We start from the raw sequence: 20,246 nt of genomic DNA on the forward strand, positions 1-20,246 counted from the left end.
AAGTCTTTTGACCGACTCATGCCCAAGGTCGAAACATTTTTTGGAACTATCAATATTAACTCTCTCTTGACACCAGGAAAACTCTATAAATTAGGAGACACACTAAAAGAACAAAATATCAAAATTTTAGCCCTGCAAGAAACAAGGTTGCCTGATGAGAATACCATGGATTTTGGAAACTACCGATTGTTTAAAAGTAAAACAGACAAAAGAATTCTTAAAAACACTCCGCATCTGGGTGTTGCATTCGCAATTTCGCAAGACATTCTTGGCTCCGTAATCGAAGTAAATCCAGTAAACAACAGACTAATGACAATTTCCATGAAATGTGCAAATAAAATGTACTGTTTAATTAACGCACACATGCCTATCAACCAGGAGAATAAAACAAATCCAGAAAAAGTAAATAAGTCATGGGAAGTGTTAGAGAATACAATCTCCAAAATTCCTCAAAATTATGTAAAGATTTTAATGGGTGATTTTGATGCACAGTTAGGGAAAGAGAGAAAATTTAGAAAAACGGTCGGTGAATTCCTTGCACATAAATGGACCAATCAAAATGGAAAGAGGCTGGTAGAATTTTGCAGAAATTTCAATCTCAAAATTATGTCAAGTCATTTTAAGAAAAAACCTTCAAAACAAAAGACATGGCGATCACCTAACAAGGACATAGGTGAATTCCAAATTGACCATATTGCAATCTCGTATCCATGTCACAAAGAAATTTTAAATGTTCAAGTTCGTAAAGGCGCCAATATTGACTCAGACCATTACTTAACCCGTGTGAAACTAAAGCTAAAACCCCAAAATTTCAACAAAAGGACACCATTAATCCCCAAATTTGACACCAGTAAAATCCAACCATCATTATTAGCAGACGAATTTGACAAAACAAGTGCACAAAATTGGGAACAACTCAAACACAAGATTATCAAAACAGCTCAAGATCAAATTCCTTTACGAAAACACAAGAAACATGCTTGGTGGAATGAAAACTGTGATCATGCAATCAAAGCCAGACAAGAGACATTTAAAGCATGGAATAGCAACAAGACAGAAGACACATATGATACATTCCTGACAACTAGAAAAGACACTTCAAAACTAATTAGACAAACAAAAAGACAATATGAGAATAGTCAACTCTTAGAAATTGAAGAAGATTTTCAGAAATACAATACCAGAAATTTTTATAAAACTTTTAAAACCAAAATAAAGGGGTACCAACCCCAGAATCTTTGCTTCAAGAAGGAAAATGGACAGTTGGCTCTTAACAACCAAGAAAATTGCAAAGAACTTTCTAAATATTTTAAGAATCTTCTAAATTGCCCCGAGCCCACAGAAAGATTTCCACCAAAAATTCCCCAACAATGCAATCCAGTTTCACTTGCACCAAATGAAGAGGAAATCATTAAAGAAATTCATAGGTTGAAAAACAACAAAGCATCTGGTGAAGATGGAATTGTTGCAGAACTTTTAAAGGCAGCTGGTCCAAAAACCGTTAAAGAAATTACTTCAATCATGCAAAACATTTGGCAAACTGAAAAAATTCCTGATGAATGGAAAACCGCCTTGATTCACCCACTTCATAAGAAGGGAGACAAAACTGATGTTAATAATTACAGAGGAATTTCTCTTCTTCCAGTCACATACAAAATCCTCTCTCAATGTCTTCTGAACTGAGCACAACAACAACTTGAATGGAAAATTGGCGAATATCAAGCAGGTTTCAGGCCAAATAGATCTTGCCCAGAACAGATTTTAGTCCTCAAACTAATTCTCAGACATCAAAAAATTTACAATAAAAAACTAGTTTGCACCTTTGTAGATTTTAGAAAGGCTTATGACTCAGTGGATCGTGAATCTCTTTTCCAAATTGTGAAAGAACAAGGCCTGGATCCTAAAACCACGGCAATTATCAGAGACACGCTAACTGATACAAAATCAAAAGTAAAGTTCAGAGGAGAAATTTCAGAATCCTTTGAAATAAAAACAGGCGTGAGGCAAGGTGATGGACTCTCTCCGTTGCTATTTAACTGCGTTCTAGAAAAAGTAATACAAGAGTGGCGCGAACGAAAATTGGAGTTCAAAATTGACCAACCAGTGAAATTAGGACGAACAAATATTCGAATAGACTGTTTGGCCTTTGCAGACGACTTGGTTATTCTAACGCAGGACATCCAAATTGCTCAGAAACAAATAGAAATTCTTAAAGAAACAGCAGAAAGAGTAGGTCTCCAAATCTCATTTGAAAAAACACAGTATATGACTAGCAACAAACTGGCACCCAAACTTTTGGAAACTAAGTATGGAAAAATCAAAAGAGTTTCGCAATTCAAATATTTAGGTGAGACAATCTCAGAGACTGGTCTAGAAAAAATTGGAAATGAAATTCGTTGTCAAAAGATGGAGACAGCTTTTAGACTTACAAAAGACATCTACAACAAAAAATGTCTCTCGAGGTACTCTTAATTGAGACATTACAACACGGTCATAAAACCAGAGTGCCTTTATGGGGCTGAAACGCTAATTTTAAACAGAAAAAAGGACATTCAAGAAATCCAAAAAAGAGAAAGAAAAGTAATCAGAAAAATTCTAGGTCCAAAATATACTGAAGAAGGAACATACAGGCTAAGAGCAAATAGTGAAATTCAACAATACACCAGCATATATTCGGATATGAAAAAACGCAGATTAAAATTTTATGGGCATATTAAAAGAATGGATGCTACCAGACTAACTAAACAAGTAGTGGAATTCTACGAAAATCGAAGTAAAGCTAAATTTGAGACAATAAAATGGATTGCTGCTATAAAAGAGGACATGAAAGAGGCAGATATAAAACAAGATGAAATTCAAGACAGAAAATTATTTAGGCAAAAAATTCATGACTGGGTAGTTGGTCAAGCTGAAAAACCAAAGAAAACTGGAACCACATGGTCTGATGAAAGGAAAAGAGCTCATTCCGAGAGAATGAAAACAATTTGGGCAGAGAGAAAGTCTAAAAGAAAATAACTTAATGCCCCGTGATTGTACTTCGCGTGGTCCAGTAGGGCCCAAACGTGAATAATAATAATAATATATTCAAGTATATATACTGGAATATTTCTGGTATCTCAACTGCAGATTTTTCAGTGCTCTTGTAACTTTAGGGCTCTGTATCTCAGAATGAACAAAAATCGACTTGTACCACTATTGAAATTAACCCTTCATATAAGGTTTTGGCTCACTATACAGTAAAACCTCATTTTACATATTTTAGCAGACTGACCCAAAACAGGAGAGTGTAAAATACTGGGAACACAATAGGTAAAAATGAATAACTTACTTGTACTGCCGTTCTCTTTATATTGTTCAAAATATGTTATTGAAACAATTTTAATTTTGCCAATTTTTTAAAAAAATCTCAAATAATTAATTGTTTTTGTTTCTTTGTAACAGCAATTAGCTCTACTCTTTTGCGAAACCACATTAAAATGATAGTCATGTTCCAATGTGAGACTTATTATTGATAATAATTATAAAATTATTGTATGTAACACAATATTGGTTAACTTGTAGGCACAAAATCTAGAGCTTGTTGCTGACAAGGAGGTTACTCAATTCAGGGACATCCTGGGTGAGGAAGAGGGCAGAAATTGTCATCACATTACAGAGCATCTTGAGCATGAATGTTTACATCTGATATCATGTTGTAACAACCTAAGACTGCATGCCTAATTCAGATTAGCACATTTCACGCGGAAGTAAACACAGTTCCTAAAAGCCCATTGTAGAGATGGCCATCTCCAAAAGCAGTTTTTACTCGCATAAATGACTGTGAAATTAAATTAAAGCTATTGTAATACAACACAGTGAGCAGAAGGAAGGTTGATACTGGAGTCACTATCGTCAGATCGTGATCATCATTATGGCAGTGACTCAGCATACTATCCCATCCTTCCAAACACTGTGAACCTATAATACAAGCAGCCGTGACCCAACACGCCAACATGAAAATCCTGTTTACTGCACTAACACTTATGTTACACGATCAATAACTTTGCGTATCATTTGCATTTTCTGCTTTTTCCAAGGCTGACTTTGACCAGGATTATGATGCATTTTTTGCATATATTGGGAATGAAAATCGATGTTAGAAGTTGTGAAAATATCAAAGAAAACTTAAAATGTTGTAACACTGAATCATTAATGACAGGAAAGCTTCTATTTAGAGAATAGGACTTGTGTTGGGATGGACAAAAATGAACATAAAAAGAAGGAAAATGTAAAAATGGGGTTGTACTGTAGTATAAATGCTCAAATTTTTTTCCATCTTACACACTCCTGTTGTGACTTTTCTGTTTCCAGCTACCAGCATCTGTCTGGCTGGCAGGATTTTTCAATCCACAGTCATTTTTGACAGCCATCATGCAGTCGACAGCTCGCAAGAATGAACTTCCTCTTGACAAAATGTGTTTACAGTGTGATGTGACAAAAAAGCTGAAAGAGGATGTTGTGTAAGTTCTCCAGAAATTTCAACAATTTAAAATCTGAAAGGACCTCATTATGTTAACACAACAAATTAACAATAAGTATAAATGCAATATAAGAAGCTGAAATAATTATCATTTCTTCACTTCAGGTTTACACTCTACAATGTTGCATAACAATTTTCTGCTGAGAGACACTCAGTAATGTACTTATTGGTATTTTAAAATAGATTGTGCCTAATTTAAATACTTCCTGTTTTCTTCAACTCCACATTGTTTTCACCTAGTGCACTGCTTAGAAATGGTGCAGTGAAAAAGTTATGGGTAGCAACAAGACGGAAAGAGGGAACAATAAACTTTCAGACACCATATATGCAACAGAAATGGACAGCCTTTGATTTAAACAATACATTAGTGAAGTATCAGGCATTGTGTTTTTATCACAGCATCTTACACTTTAAATTCTTTTATCTGAGGGAAGTACTATTTACAGTGTTACTGATCATAGCTTCATAAATATCAGCCAGTTCATACGGAAATGTAACTTTCAGTTACATTACTCTTACAATTATTAGTCACTTTTCAACATTAATCTGACCCTTTACATGTGATCCACATGAATTATAAAACAGAGTACCCTTATTTCCTGCAGCAGTGCTATGTGAGCAGCCCTGTAAGAGCAGTTCCTGTTCAACACTTGCTGCAGCATGTGGATAGTGAAAGACTGTCTCTTTGTACCTCACACCCACTGCATGATAATTTTATTCATAATTTCAGTGTGTATATAAGTGTGACCTAACTCTTGCATTTGGTAATTAATATACTTTAGGACAGCGGACCCAGTCACAAAAATATTCTCATGAGGATGAAACTCATTCTGGATGCTCAGAAACAGCTGCTACCAAGCAAAATGTATATAGTGCTTGAAAACTGGTTGAGGAACACAACCACCAAAGTAGCTATATCCTTAGGATTGTACTGGAAGCCATCTCTAATGTTTTTCGTGAGACACTTTCTATAAGGAAATGTCCAGTTGGTAAATACCAAACCATCTGATTTTGGAACAGGAGGCTCTGAAACAGGAGGCTCTGAAAATAATGCAAAATTGTTTTAAGGAGCTTGACTGCAAGTAACCTAGTTATTGTTAAACAGTTCTGCTAAAACAGAGAGAAGTAATACTCATCTGGTTCTCTCTCTCTCTCTCTCTCTCTCTCTCTCTCTCTCTTTCTCTCTTTTTGGCAGCTGTCTTAAATGATTGCACTTTTTGGGCAGCTGTCTTAAATGATTACACTTTTTGGGCAGCTGTCTTAAATGATTACACATTTTATAAAAATAATTGTACATGAACATTATGTTGTGACAAAACATTTTTATCTAAAAAACTAATGGACACATTATTTGATAAATTAATTTAAATTTAGACATTGCAATGTTTGCAAGACAGCTCTCTGCTGAGATAAACTCAATAATGGACTATATCCTCTCATTATTTTACAGTCAATAGTGTCTAATCCAAATATTTCCTGTTTGCATTATGATTAGAACTGCATTGTATGAAAATCAGTTCACTGCTGCTGAAAACAATATGCTGTACGATACTCAACTTTTCATGCACACACAGAAAGAGAGATTTATTGCTCTATTATTACAATCAAAAGCTGCCAATTTTTGTGTTTATACTCACATTGATGAGATGAAACATTACGACTAGTGCCCACCTCAAGATTGATTGCCACAATGTGGCAATGTAGATGTGTTGTGATGAGAAAAGTATATAACCAATGCAGAGACAAATGACGAATCTTTTTAGCAACAATATGGCTCTCAAATGGGGACATCCAGTGGTGTAAAAAAGCTTGACAAAGGGCAGATTGTTTTGCACCACAGACTGGGAATGAGCATCTTATAAATTCGGAATCTGGTCAGCTGCTCATGTGATACTGTCATGCAGAGCAAATTGTTGACCGTGGGGCTCTGCACCAGACAACCTCCATGTGTTCCCATGTTGATGCAACGACATTGTCTTATTCCTGTAAGCTGTGCTGCAGGCAGTATGATATAGAGATTAGCATCATTGGCTGATAAGCATTGGGTTGTCATGTTAAAACTGATCCCCAGCAGTTATTTGATGTTTAATATTTATCATTTCTGGAATGTTCTCAAAATTTCTTATGTTTGTAATGTTTGTATATTCTGGAATAGTTAATGTCTATATAAAAATAGGCACACTCTATCCAGGTGTTCAGTTCCATTGTGGATTTGTGTTGGTATTCATAATAAATGTGCCTTCTGTTTTGGACTTCATTGCAGCTTTCTGACTTGGATTTTAGTGTAGTTTTAACTTGAAATTGTTTGGTGTAGGTACCATATACTGTAAAACATTTACATCATGATGGCTTCCATTAGGCAACATAAAAGGCATAGCTTACATGGGCAGGTACTGGAATACAAGCAGTATACCAGTCCCAGGATCCATATATTCAGGCTACCAACGAATTCCAAAACACAACAAGTCAGTTACATGTCAGGCATCCGTCAGTGTTTTCAGAAATGTTGATCAGGATTCAACAAATGGATGAAAGGACTTGACTAAGTTGCCAAATGCAATAGGTGGAATGATGAGATGTGTTAGGTGAATGTGTAGTTTTCCATTTATGGGACAGCCCAGCAGTGGTTTGAGAAAGATGAAGATAAGCTTTATAACTGGGTCAGATTCCAGAAACTGAAGAAAACATTTGTTGACAATCTGTAGCATATCTGCTTACAGATATTTGGAGGACATAGGACAAGATGCTGGACACATTGTAAGAAGGCAAGTTTTCAACAACTACTGTGTTGAAAAGTGTGAACAGCAGATTCTTATAGCACACTTCTGGGATGAAGTCCATCACCTACTCTGGATAAAAGTTGCTCCCTATGATGCCACAGCCATTCCTCATAGTGATACAGAGGGACTAGTTGCTTGCCTAGCCACAAAATTCAGGAAAACTAAGATAGGTGACCATCTATGTAGGTGAGGCCACCGCAGATAAAAATCCTCCCAGAAGAACAATCACCAAGATGTCAGGAAATATCATTGACATCATCATCGATGGCCAGTCTGTATGAGTGTTAGTCAGCTCAAGCTTTCTTTTATGTAGTGTTGAACTTTTATTGTTGTCAGATAAATAAGACTTATGTCCTGTGGTATAAAAGTGATTTTGGTGAAAGTTGCAAATGGGAAATATGTCCAGCTGACAAGAACCCATATTGCAAGAATAAATATCAGTGAGAGAATGCAGTCCTCTGGATTTGTCATTTTGACAGAATGTAGTCATAATATTATTCTCAGATAGGACTTTTTGCAGGCATCACAAGCAGTCATAGACTGTGGCAGATTAGAGGTCCAGAGTGATGAATCTATTCCAACAAGCACACATCAAAAGACTGCTTTAGGCAGTTGTCTGGTGATGAAGACATTGATATTTAGCCATCATATATGAGATGAATTAGTCAAAATGCTCAGTTAAACAGTGAAGCTTTTGTCAGTTGCAAATTTATATCTGGCTTACGAAAGAAGTCTACAAGCCATCAAAGATCATAAGCATTTTATGTGATCAAGGAGACCCTTGATCACTAACTGTCCCAACCAGGCCCAATTCATCTCTAAAGTTATGTGCATAGGAGCAGCTGAATCAGTCCAGGAAGGGCAGTTTAGTGCCATCAATGAAAAATATTCCTCACTGGCCCTACAGACAACAAAGGAGAGGAAGGTACTATAGAACTGCCAGTAGGATATGGCTGTCTGAGGAACAACATCAGCAAGTGATAGCCATTCTGTATGAATTTTTGGATGCTTTCAAGTCTGGGGTGAAGAATAGACAGACCAAGTGGCCGATGGGAAGAGATCTTATTGACACTTGGGATCATTCACAAATTAGACAGTACTTGTAAATGGTGTCACTGGATACTGGAAAAACAGATCATGTGGGAGAAGTGTAGAAGATGCTAAAAGATGACATCATTGAACCTTCAGAGTCTGTGGTTCTTACCTGTGGTCCTTGTGAAGAAGAAGGATGGCAGATGATGTTACTGCATCAACTACTGACAACTGAAAAAAATCATGAAAAAAGATGTCTACCCGTTTTTGTGCATTGATGAGACCCTAAACTCCTTGAAAGGAACAAAGGAAAATCCAGAATGGAATGTAGCAGTACTTTATATCACCATATAGTGGAGGTGCTGAGTTGGTGATAGGCACAACAAAAAGAGTGTCACAAATAAAGCTTCGGCCAGTAAAGCCTTCATCAAAAATAGATGACAGATACACACACACACACACACACACACACACACACACACACACACACACTCAACACACACACACACACATACACACACACACACACACACACGTGCGCACAAATGGAACTCACAGACTTATGACTGCAGTCTCAGGCAACTGAAGCCATACTGCAAGCAGCAGCACCAGTGCATGATGGGAGTGGCAACTCGATGGGGGTAAGGTGGAGGCTGGGGCGGGGAGGGGGGGGGGGGGATAGTAGGGTAGGGGTGGCAGACAGTGAAGTGCTACTGGGGAGTGCGCAGGGTGAGGTGGAGAGAGGGTAGGGCAACTATGTGCAGTCAGGAGGTTAGATGGAGGGCAGGGCAGAGGTGGGGAGGGGGAGGGGAGAGGGTTAGTGGAAAAGGAGAGAAATAAAGAGACTGGGTGTGATGATGGAATGATGGCTGTGTAGTGCTGGAATGGGAACAGGGAAGGGGCTGGGTGGGTGAGACGATGACTAACAAAGGTTGAGGCCAGGAGGGTTACAGAAATATAGGATATATTGCAGGGAAAGTTCTCACCTGCACAGTTCGGAAAACTGATGTTGGTGGTAAGGACCCATATGGCAAAGGCCTTGAAGCAGTTGTTGAAATGAAATATGTCATGTTTGGCAGAGTAGTCCACTTATTTTTTGGCCGCAGTTTGTCGGTGGCCACTCATGCAGATAGACAGCTTGTTGGCTGTCATGCCCATATAGAATGCAGCACAGTGGTTGCAGCTTAGCTTGTAGATCACATGGCTGGTTTCACAGGTATCCCTGCCTTTAATGGGATAGGTGATGTTCATGACTGGACTGGAGTTGGTGATGGTGGGAGTATGTTCGGGACAGATCTTGAATCTAGGTCTATTACAGAGGTATGAGCCATGAGGTAAGGATTGGGAGTAGGGGTTGTGTAGGGATGGACGAGTGTATTGTGTAGGTTTCATGGACGGCGGAATACCACGGTAGGAGGGGTGGGAAGGATAGGGGCAGGACATTTCTCATTTCAGGGCACGACAAGAGGTAATCGAAACCCTGGTGGAGAATGTAATTCTATTACTCCAGTCCAGGGTGGTACTGAGTTATGGGAGGAATGCTTCTCTGTGGCCGGATGGTGGGACTTTAGGAGGTAGTGGGAGACTTGAAAGATAAAACATGGGATATTTGTTTCTGTACCAAGATTGGGAGGATAATTAAAGTCTGTGAAGGCTTCAGTGACACCCTCGGTACTTTTCAAGAGAGACCACTTGTCACTGCAGATGCGATGACCATGGGTGGTTAGGCTGTATGGAAGGGACTTCTTGGTATGGAATGGGTGGCAACTGTTGAAGTGGGGGTATTCCTGGTGGTTAGTAGGTTTGGTATGGACAGAGGTACTAATGTAGACATCTTTGAGGTGGAGGTCAGATCTAGGAAGGTGGCTTCTTGGGTTCGTTAGGACCAAGTGAAGCAAATGGGGGAGAAGTTGTTGAGGTTCTGGAGGAATGTGGATAGGGTGTCCTCACCCTGAATTCAGATCAGATTGCAAAGATGTCATCAAAGAATCTGAACCAGGTGAGAGGTTTAGAATTCTGGGTGTTTAGGAAGGATTCCTCTTGATGGCCCATGAATAGGTTGGCATAGGATGGTACATATGGGTGTCCATTGCTGTACCCTGTATTTATTTGTAGGTAATGCCTTCAAAGTAGAAGTGATTGTGGGTGAGGATATAGTTGGTCATGATGACTAGGAAAGAGGTTGTTGGTTTGGAATACGTCTAGTGTTGAGAAAGGTAGTGTTCAGTAGCGGTAAGGCCATGGGCATTAGGGATGTTAGTGTCGATGGAGGTGGCATCAATAGTGAGCAGGGCACCATATGGTAAAGAGACAGGAACTGTGGAGAATTGGTGGAGAAAATGGTTGGTATCTTTCATATAGGTTGCGAGTAATAGGTTGAAGGTGTTGGTCTATGAGAGCAGAGGTTCTCTCTGTGAGGGCACAGTAACCAGCCACAATGGGGCATCCTGGGTGGTTGGGTTTATGGACTTTAGAAAGCATGTAGAAGGTAGGAGTGTGGGGAATGGTAAGGGTGAGCAGAGAGATGGACTTTGAGGAAAGGTTCTGGGATGAGCCTATGGATTTGAGAAGTGCTATTTGGATCATATTGTTGTTTCCTTGAAGACATAAGACATTTGAAAACCATTGCTGCTGAACAGAGGAAGGATCCAGAACTGATGAAGACTATATCAGTCTTGAAGAAGGATGATCCAGCCAAAGGAGAATTCTAGTTAATGAACACTGTATAAGAAGAACTATGATAAATTGGGACAGAAATGTTGCTCATCATCCCAGTTCGTGTAAAGTCGGCTATCCTGAAGTATTTCTGTAATGCTGTTACATCTGGTCACCTAAGATTTGTGAAGACTCTAGATACTATCAGACATGGGTATCATTGCCCAGGTCTCTACCAATCTATTAGATACTATGAGACACTGCAAGGGATACCACCAACAGAAGCACTTATTACAATTACATTCAAAATCGGAATCAACCTCTTGGAAAGGTTCCTGAAATCGACAAATGGGAACTGATGATTAATAGTCTGCACTAACTACCTCACCCGCTGTGCTGTTGTCGAAGCAGTTCTGACTGTTGAAGCTACAGGAATTGCAAAACTCCTTGTAGAAGACATCTGTCTGAAATGTGGATCACCCCATGTAATGATGTATAATCATGTAAAAAGTTTCCATTTGAGACCAGTATAAGAGATAATTTCGCGTTGCAGCATCACCCACAGGATGATAACTGCATATTATTTACAGATGAATGGCTCACAGAATGCCTTAATAATGAACTATCAGATACGCTCTCCATGTACAGTGATGTAGAATAGACAGATTGGGATACAATACTGCCCTTTTGACATTTACATACAACACAGTGTAGCAAGACACTACATGCTTCACACCTTTCTTTGTGCTCCATGGTTGCAATGCTGAAACAACAATGGGGACATTGTTCCTGTTTCAGCTGAACATACTCAGGATGACAACATGAAACACTCATCACTAGGACCAATGAAGCAAGAGAGCTGGTTTGCTCACAGAACCCAGACACCCAGGAAAAACACCAAGAGCATTATAACACCAAGCAATATTCAATGAGATACAGACCAAGAGACTTGGTATCAATTTTTACACCAGTGTGGAAAGTACAGCTACTGGAAAAGTTACCAAAGCAGTACTTTGGATCATATTTCCTTTGTTGCCTGCCGGATGTCACATATGAAGTCAAGATTTATGACCCTTCATCAGGAAGATAAAAGTGCAGAGATATCCACATCCCCCATTAAAAGCCCTATGACATTCCTGAGGTGTAGATTGTTGAGGAGAGGGGGGGGGAAGACCTGCTTGACTGTTGCGAAGCTTTGACAGATGGGGGCTATCTCCAATGCTCATCATAGTGAAGAGGATGTGACAACATGAGCAGAATGCAAGGATCCACCAGCACTGCCATAAAGACGACCATTGAAAAGTTCTAGATCTACGATGCTGCAGTCAGCTCTGATGAGAACTGGAACAGTGGATTGCTTTTTCTCCAGGAGAGAGTCCAATGCCGCAAGCTGTGGTGCATGATTTTTCGTGTAGGGGTTAGTGTTACTTGCTGGTGGCCTGCAGGTTGCCACCCCCACACTGACCACCAGCAGTTATTTGTTATTTAGTATATTTATCATTTTTGGAAGGTTATCGAAGTGTGCTGACCAGGAGTTCAATTCTGTTCTGTTCTGGTTTTACATTGACGTTCATAATAAATGTGCTTCAGTTCTAAGTGTTCCATTTCACTGGTGACCCTGCTTTTGGTTTTGGAGTTGAGTGTGGTTATGACATGACAGTATGATAAATTTTAACATGTTCTCATTGAGGGGTGATAAAGACAGAAAAGCACAAATAGTTAGTATATTACAGTTTATATTGTATTGCTCTAGTACTTTTACACAGCCTGATAAAGGCTATAACATTGGTTCATCATTTTACCGAATGAAGTGGACTACAATCCAGAAGAATTTCATGGCAACACTTAACATTGGAACCCTACAAACATTTAGTACATAAATTAATATACTGATGTGTCATATTCCGGTATTACAGTGGCTCACGAATAACAATTAGATACAATGACTGGACCTACTAAATAATGTGTTGAAGACATTATAGCCACAAACTGATCTTATGAAAATAGTGTTGCAACAAGGAGACCTAGTGAAACTGAAATCTCACATAGAAACCACACAAACAAATATTTGTGCAAAAAAAATCTGTCTTAGTATAAAACTTCCTGGCAGATTAAAACTGTGTGCCTGACCGAGACTCGAACTCTGGACCTTTGCCTTTCGCGGGCAAGTGCTCTACCGTCTGAGCTACCGAAGCACGACTCACGCCCGGTACTCACAGCTTTACTTCTGCCAGTATCTCGTCTCCTACCTTCCAAGCTTTACAGAAGCTCTCCTGTGAACCTTGCAGAACTAACACTCCTGAAAGAAAGGATACTGTGGAGACATGGCTTAGCCACAGCCTGGGGGATGTTTTCAGAATGAGATTTTCACTCTGCAGCGGAGTGTGTGCTGATATGAAACTTCCTGGCAGATTAAAACTGCAGAGTGAAAATCTCATTCTGTCTTAGTATAATTAGTATATACGAGGGCAGTTCAATAAGTAATGCAACACATTTTTTTTCTCGGCCAATTTTGGTTGAAAAAACCGGAAATTTCTTGTGGAATATTTTCAAACATTCCCACTTCGTCTCGTATAGTTTCATTGACTTCCGACAGGTGGCAGTGCTGTACAGAGCTGTTAAAATGGCATCTGTAATGGATGTGCGTTGCAAACAACGGGCAGTGATTTTCTTTTGGCAGAAAACCAGGGCATCTCAGATATTCATAGGCGCTTGCAGAATGTCTACGGTGATCTGGCAGTGGACAAAAGCACGGTGAGTCGTTGGGCAAAGCGTGTGTCATCATCGCCGCAAGGTCAAGCAAGACTGTCTGATCTCCCGCATGCGGGCCGGCCGTGCACAGCTGTGACTCCTGCCATGGCGGAGCGTGCGAACACACTCGTTCGAAATGATCGATGGATCACCATCAAACAACTCAGTGGTTAACTTGACATCTCTGTTGGTAGTGCTGTCACAATTGTTCACCAGTTGGGATATTCAAAGGTTTGTTCCCGCTGGGTCCCTCGTTGTCTAACCGAACACCATAAAGAGCAAAGGTGAACCATCTGTGCGGAATTGCTTGCTCGTCATGTGGCTGAGGGTGACAATTTCTTGTCAAAGATTGTTACAGGCGATGAAACATGGGTTCATCACTTCAAACCTGAAACAAAACGGCAATCAATGGAGTGGCGCCACACCCACTCCCCTACCAAGAAAAAGTTTAAAGCCATACCCTCAGCCGGTAAAGTCATGGTTACAGTCTTCTGGGACGCTGAAGGGGTTATTCTGTTCGATGTCCTTCCCCATGGTCAAACGATCAACTCTGAAGTGTATTGTGCTACTCTTCAGAAATTGAAGAAACGACTTCAGCGTATTCGTAGGCACAAAAATCTGAACGAACTTCTCCTTCTTCATGACAACGCAAGACCTCACAAAAGTCTTCGCACCCGAGAGGAGCTCACAAAACTTCAGTGGACTGTTCTTCCTCATGCACCTACAGCCCCGATCTCGCACCGTCGGATTTCCATATGTTTGGCCCAATGAAGGACGCAATCCGTGGGAGGCACTACGCGGATGATGAAGAAGTTATTGATGCAGTACGACGTTGGCTCCAACATCAACCAGTGGAATGGTACCATGCAGGCATACAGGCCCTCATTTCAAGGTGGCGTAAGGCCGTAGCATTGAATGGAGATTACGTTGAAAAATAGTGTTGTGTAGCTAAAAGATTGGGGAATAACCTGGTGTATTTCAATGCTGAATAAAACAACCCCTGTTTCAGAAAAAAAAAATGTGTTGCATTACTTTCTGAACTGCCCTCGTAGTTATCCTGTGGGTAGCAAAGGGGTGATGTAACAGTAGTGTAATGTAGTATATGTATCCTAGGCAACAAGTATTTCATAATTAACCAAAGAAACCTAGCCTTAATTCCAAGCCTGACAGTACTTCTTAAAACAGTTTTGAGCCTTTCATTTCTATGTATTTTTGGAATGAAACATTTCCAATAAGATAACTTAGCTTTCTCAAATGTTATTTCGAGGGTCAACTGTTTTAGTGGATATTCTCCATCTAATGGTCCTCCAAAACATAAGCGGGACGTTTAGCTTACAATGTCATAACTGTCAAGATGATTGAATTTGATTATATCAGTACCAAATGTCTTGTTTAATAGCCTACCCTAGTTCAAGATGACTTTTGTGAACACACGGCCTTTTATGCATAGAAAGATGAATGAAGTATTGCATACTTCAGCAACCACTACCCTACAGTGACTAGCTATAGAAACTAAAATAACAAACAGTATCCAACTTCATGTTAGTATTAGATTCCTTTCTGAACTTTGAACAGGCATACTGAACCTTTGTAGACTGTTTTAACAGTGGCATTCTATTCCCAATCTACCTAATAATTCCTTTTATTGTTTGCCAATTACAGCACAAAGACTTGATATACCAGCATATAAGTATAGAGGTATTAAAAGTCTTGAAGTGCCATAATTGCATTCAGTTAGTAACATTGTGTGATTTTTTCTGAACTGATTTCTGTGGGATAAGCATTACCGGAATTCTAGTATTGTTCCATGGGCTATAACTTGTGATATTGTTCAAAATGACATAGTATCTGTGAATGTATGTGGATCACTGAGTGGTGTTAGTGCCTCTAACATCTAATTGCAGAGGATGTTAAACTTTGTTTATTCACCAAAAACTGAATGTGAGGACATTTTTATTTCAATCATCTGGACACCCAGAATTTTACTAATGAACTTTCATTCATGGTTTCCCCACTATTATCAATTTCTTAAACGTGTGATTACTTATTGCCTAGAACTGGATTAGGTGGACAGCATATACTTAGGCTAAGGAGCTTTGTATATTGTGTGAGGAAAGAGATAACTTTCATAGAGATAAGAAGTAAGCACAAATATTTCCTAAGGAATTTCCACTTGAGGATGTGAGAGGGAGAAGCTGCAGGCTTACATACATTTTTTTTCTGCACAGTGGAAAAAGTGCAACAGTACGCAGTGCACCACGTGATGGAGCATATGTGCATGGTTTATTTATGGAAGGAGCACGTTGGGATATCCAGGCTGGTGTGATTAGTGAGTCACGTCTCAAAGAACTTTTTCCTATGCTGCCAGTTCTCAACATAAGGGTTGGTATTACTCTAATATATTATTTACTATTATATCACAGATTAAGAATTTACTTTTGCAATCAAGCATTGACTATTTATCCAATTTTACTGCTAGAGACAATAAAGTTCTTGGAAGCTATACGTTTTCATCATGTGCCACTGTAATAATTGACTTCTTATTATCAGTTACTTACTATCTTTTCATTTATATACTTTTTCCTCAGGCTATTACACAAGACAAGATAGATACTAGGAACATTTATGAATGTCCTATCTACAAAACACGAACTAGAGGACCAACTTATGTATGGACTTTTAACCTCAAGACTAAGGACAAACCAACAAAATGGATATTGGCAGGAGTTGCACTACTGCTTCAGATTTGAAATTATTAGAGATGCAAATATAACAGTGCTAGTGCTTTCCAAAGAGTGATATCTAGTACAAATTCTTTAAAATATGGATTCTTGCTATTTTGCTTTATAATTTACTTTGTTGTAGATATGATATTATGTTTGGTTTTTTTTGTAGATAAGAGTAATGTTGTGCTTCTTAAAATGTACATGCGTCAGGTAGCAACCCTGTATCTGTGTAACTGGAAAATGTGTTTTATTGTTTAATGGTCAGGTGTTCAGCCATGTTGTTGATTCCATTTCTCTAGACAGTATTTTACATCCTAAGGTACTATTTATTCTTCAAAGCCTGCATTATAATCCATAAAACACTCAGTCTCTCAGTGTTTTCGAGTTCTGGTGGATGAGATAGCCAGTGCAAACTCAACAAATTTAGTGCTGGATCTCAAGCATTGCTTAAATTGAAACCTCTGCTGTGGTATATCAGATTTTCCAACATGTTTATTTCAATAGGCTCTTTAAATGTGTTGTCCCAGAAGTTTGCCATTTGCATCATGATGCTACTATTATTTTGCCACAGCATTCAATATAGCCCACTCCAAACAAAAGTCTTCTTTGTAATGTTAAGAAATGTCTAGGTTTCCAAAAGCTGGCTATGTACTGTATTGCGTGCGAATGTGACAAATTGTTAAAATAGCTCAGAAGTGTAAGGAACATCATCAACACACCTGACCAAAACAACGAAGCAAATTTCTGAACTTTAAATGACATGCAGCAAATTTCTGAACATTAAATGACATGCTATGAGACTGGTATTGTGTTACAAACACCAACTTCATTCTTTCTCAGCATAATTAGGGAGTCGTGACAAACCCCAATAGAGGTTTCAGTGTAAGCAAAATTTTATTAAAATCCACCCGAAATCTCATTCATAGATCTGGATAATGCTCAGAAGATGTGCATTTTATAGAATAACAGCTCTGGCTCCAAAACCCAAATTAGCATCAAAGAGCATAGAAACCACTGGAAGTCAAACTCAGCCATAAATATCAATAGTACATCACAGTTGGGTTGAAGGCCAGGTAGCAAGTATGGATAATAACACAGCTTTCAGCACCTGCAGAGCTGACTGGGTTGGTCACTGAAGTATAGCACAGAAAAATTTATTCAAAAATGTGACTGAACACCCAAGCCACACTGTTATGATTAATACCAGGAAAAACTGAAGAGAGCACATTGCCTTATTGTTAATCAAGTAACCAGCTGCTTGTTATATTGTGCTTCAAGAGCCTTATTTCATTATAAAAGCCAATTTCACTATTTTTTCTTATAATAAGACTCAAACATAATGTATTTTTGTAATACATGTTCATATGGAGTGGATTGGGAGTCCTCACATTTTAAATCACCCATTTTACATACAGTATGTGAAAAGCATATCAATAGATAACTTTGTGTATAATTTCTGTTTTAATAAAATCTAGTTTTATAGTAATCATTATAAGATGTCTGAAACAAAACTTGACATACATGTAGTGACTGTTTTCCAGTATTTTATTGTATTTTGTGGTAGCTCCCATACTTATATATTGAATACAGTTATATACTTAATTAAATGTTGTTGAAATATTCAAATTTGATTTATTGCTGAAGATGTAAAACCATTTATGCATCTAAATATAATTTATGATTTCAATACCCCCCTTTGATTTTATATTTTTCGTAACTTAAGTAACAATTAAATAATTGACTGACTGGTAATTATGCACTCAAGTTCAAAAACAGATTATCAATTTGCTTAAAAACATTGATAAATAAGCAATTGTTTGTTTTAGGGAGAATCTGTAGCCTTCAACACAAGTTGGATAAATGTTGGACAGCATGAATAATAAATAACTACCCTGTCAATAAGAAATACCCTGTCTTGTGGTGTCCCCTATTTAACTCCAGTATTTATTTATTTGAAACATTCTCTGCTTAAGATGAGTCAAAAAACAGTTTATGAAGTGAAATATAATAAATGCAACATAAGCACAGAACTTTGGAAAATAAAATGTAATCATTCAATTTTCTTGTGATTCTTGAGTTTCTCCCGGCGTATTTGATAATCAAAATATCCACGGGTATGCTGCCGGTCTATAGTGTCCAACGGGCACAATATTTCGGCGATCATACATGTCGCCATCATCAGGTGAACTGACGGACTGAGCTCCTATGAATGTGCCGGCACGGAGATCCGTACGCTATGGCTGCTCGGAGGGAACTGGTTTTGGTCGTGGCGGCGGCCGATATAATACCCTCCGCCCGCGGCGCGCTCCCTCCGCCGTCCGCGCCCCACGCCACGGTCGCGCGGTGGAACAGATTGCGACGGCGTCTGAGATGACGTCGGTGTGATGGCTCTGTCCGCCGTGGTCGTCACAACTATACGTTTGCTCGATTTACTCTTGATTAACCCGATCGCTGGTTCCCAAGCCTTGCTAAGATTATAGCCACAGTCACGGTTTATGAGGTCGTCATTGGTGCGAATTTCGATGGCCTCTCTAACAACGCTGTCCCAGAATCTCGATGTCTGTACCAGAATCCTCGTGCGGTCATACTCCATGGCGTGATTTTCCGACAAACAATGTTCAGCGACCACCGACTTGCTCGGATACATCAGTCGAGTGTGCCTCTGGTGTTCACGGCATCAATCCTCGACGGTACGCATCATCTGACCAATATACGACTTGCCACATTGACACGGAATCTGGTACACGCCAGCCTTCCTCAAACCGAGGTCATCTTTGGCGCTCCCCACCAGTGCACGAGTTTTATTTGGGGGACAAAACACAGTTCCGACTCGGTGTTTCTTCAGAATGCGGGCGATTTTCCCCGAGAGTGCGCCTGTGTATGGAATAAATGCAGTGCCTACCTCCTCCCTCGTGACTTCATCCATCCCAACAGGTTGTGCTGCAGTGGTTGGGCGGAGAGCACGTTGAATCTGCCACTCTGAGTACCCATTTTTTCGAAATACAGTTCTCAGATGTTCCAATTCCTGGGGTAGACTCTCTGCGTCAGAGATAGTGCGTGCCCTATGTACTAGAGTTTTAAGTACCCCATTCCTCTGTGAAGGGTGGTGGCAGCTGTCTGATAGCTTCAGGTTGGATGAGTCAGATATCATGGTGAGTTTTGACGTCGTTTCCTTGTTTACGAGGGTACCCCTGCGAGAGTCACTAGAATTGATTAGTCAGAAGTTTGACGAGAAGACCACTGAACTTTTTAGGCATGTCTTGACTTCCACGTACTTTCTTTTTAATGGAGAATACCACTAACAAACGGAGGGAGTTGCCATGGGTAGCCCACTCTCACCGGTGGTAGCGAATTTGTACATGGAGAACTTCGAGGAGGAAGCCCTGTCGTCATCCGTATGGAAACCTACTTGCTTTTTCCGTTACGTGGACGACACGTTCGTCATATGGCCACATGGTATGGATAAACTCCTGGACTTCCTTACACATCTAAACTCCATACACCCCAACATCAAATTCACTATGGAGACTGAAACGGAGGGTAAATTACCTTTCCTTGACGTCCTGGTCAAGAGAAGGGCTGACGGCACCCTAGGTCATGGGGTGTATCGGAAGACTACGCACACTGATCTGTATTTGCACGCAGACAGCTGCCACCACCCTTCACAGAGGAATGGGGTACTTAAAACTCTAGTACATAGGGCGCGCACTATCTCTGACGCAGAGAGTCTACCCCAGGAATTGGAACATCTGAGAACTGTATTTCGAAAAAATGGGTACTCAG

At 39.6% G+C, this 20,246-nt stretch overlaps 1 protein-coding gene across 1 annotated transcript in view; it reads left to right on the top strand.

The window, feature by feature from the left end:
- The window catches only part of LOC124606003 (dynein beta chain, ciliary), an 809,537-nt gene extending 791,751 nt beyond the window's left edge, over positions 1-17,786 (top strand). Inside the window, exons 82-85 of the mRNA XM_047137965.1 lie at positions 4,351-4,494; positions 13,459-13,466; positions 15,990-16,119; positions 16,326-17,786. Of these exons, the coding sequence (XP_046993921.1) occupies positions 4,351-4,494; positions 13,459-13,466; positions 15,990-16,119; positions 16,326-16,487 (444 nt within the window). The 3' untranslated portion in view covers positions 16,488-17,786. The remainder of the gene's footprint in view (positions 1-4,350; positions 4,495-13,458; positions 13,467-15,989; positions 16,120-16,325) is intronic.
- The last annotated feature ends 2,460 nt before the right edge of the window (positions 17,787-20,246 follow it).

This window comes from Schistocerca americana, chromosome 3, assembly GCF_021461395.2.
Source record: "Schistocerca americana isolate TAMUIC-IGC-003095 chromosome 3, iqSchAmer2.1, whole genome shotgun sequence".
NCBI lineage: Eukaryota > Metazoa > Arthropoda > Insecta > Orthoptera > Acrididae > Schistocerca > Schistocerca americana.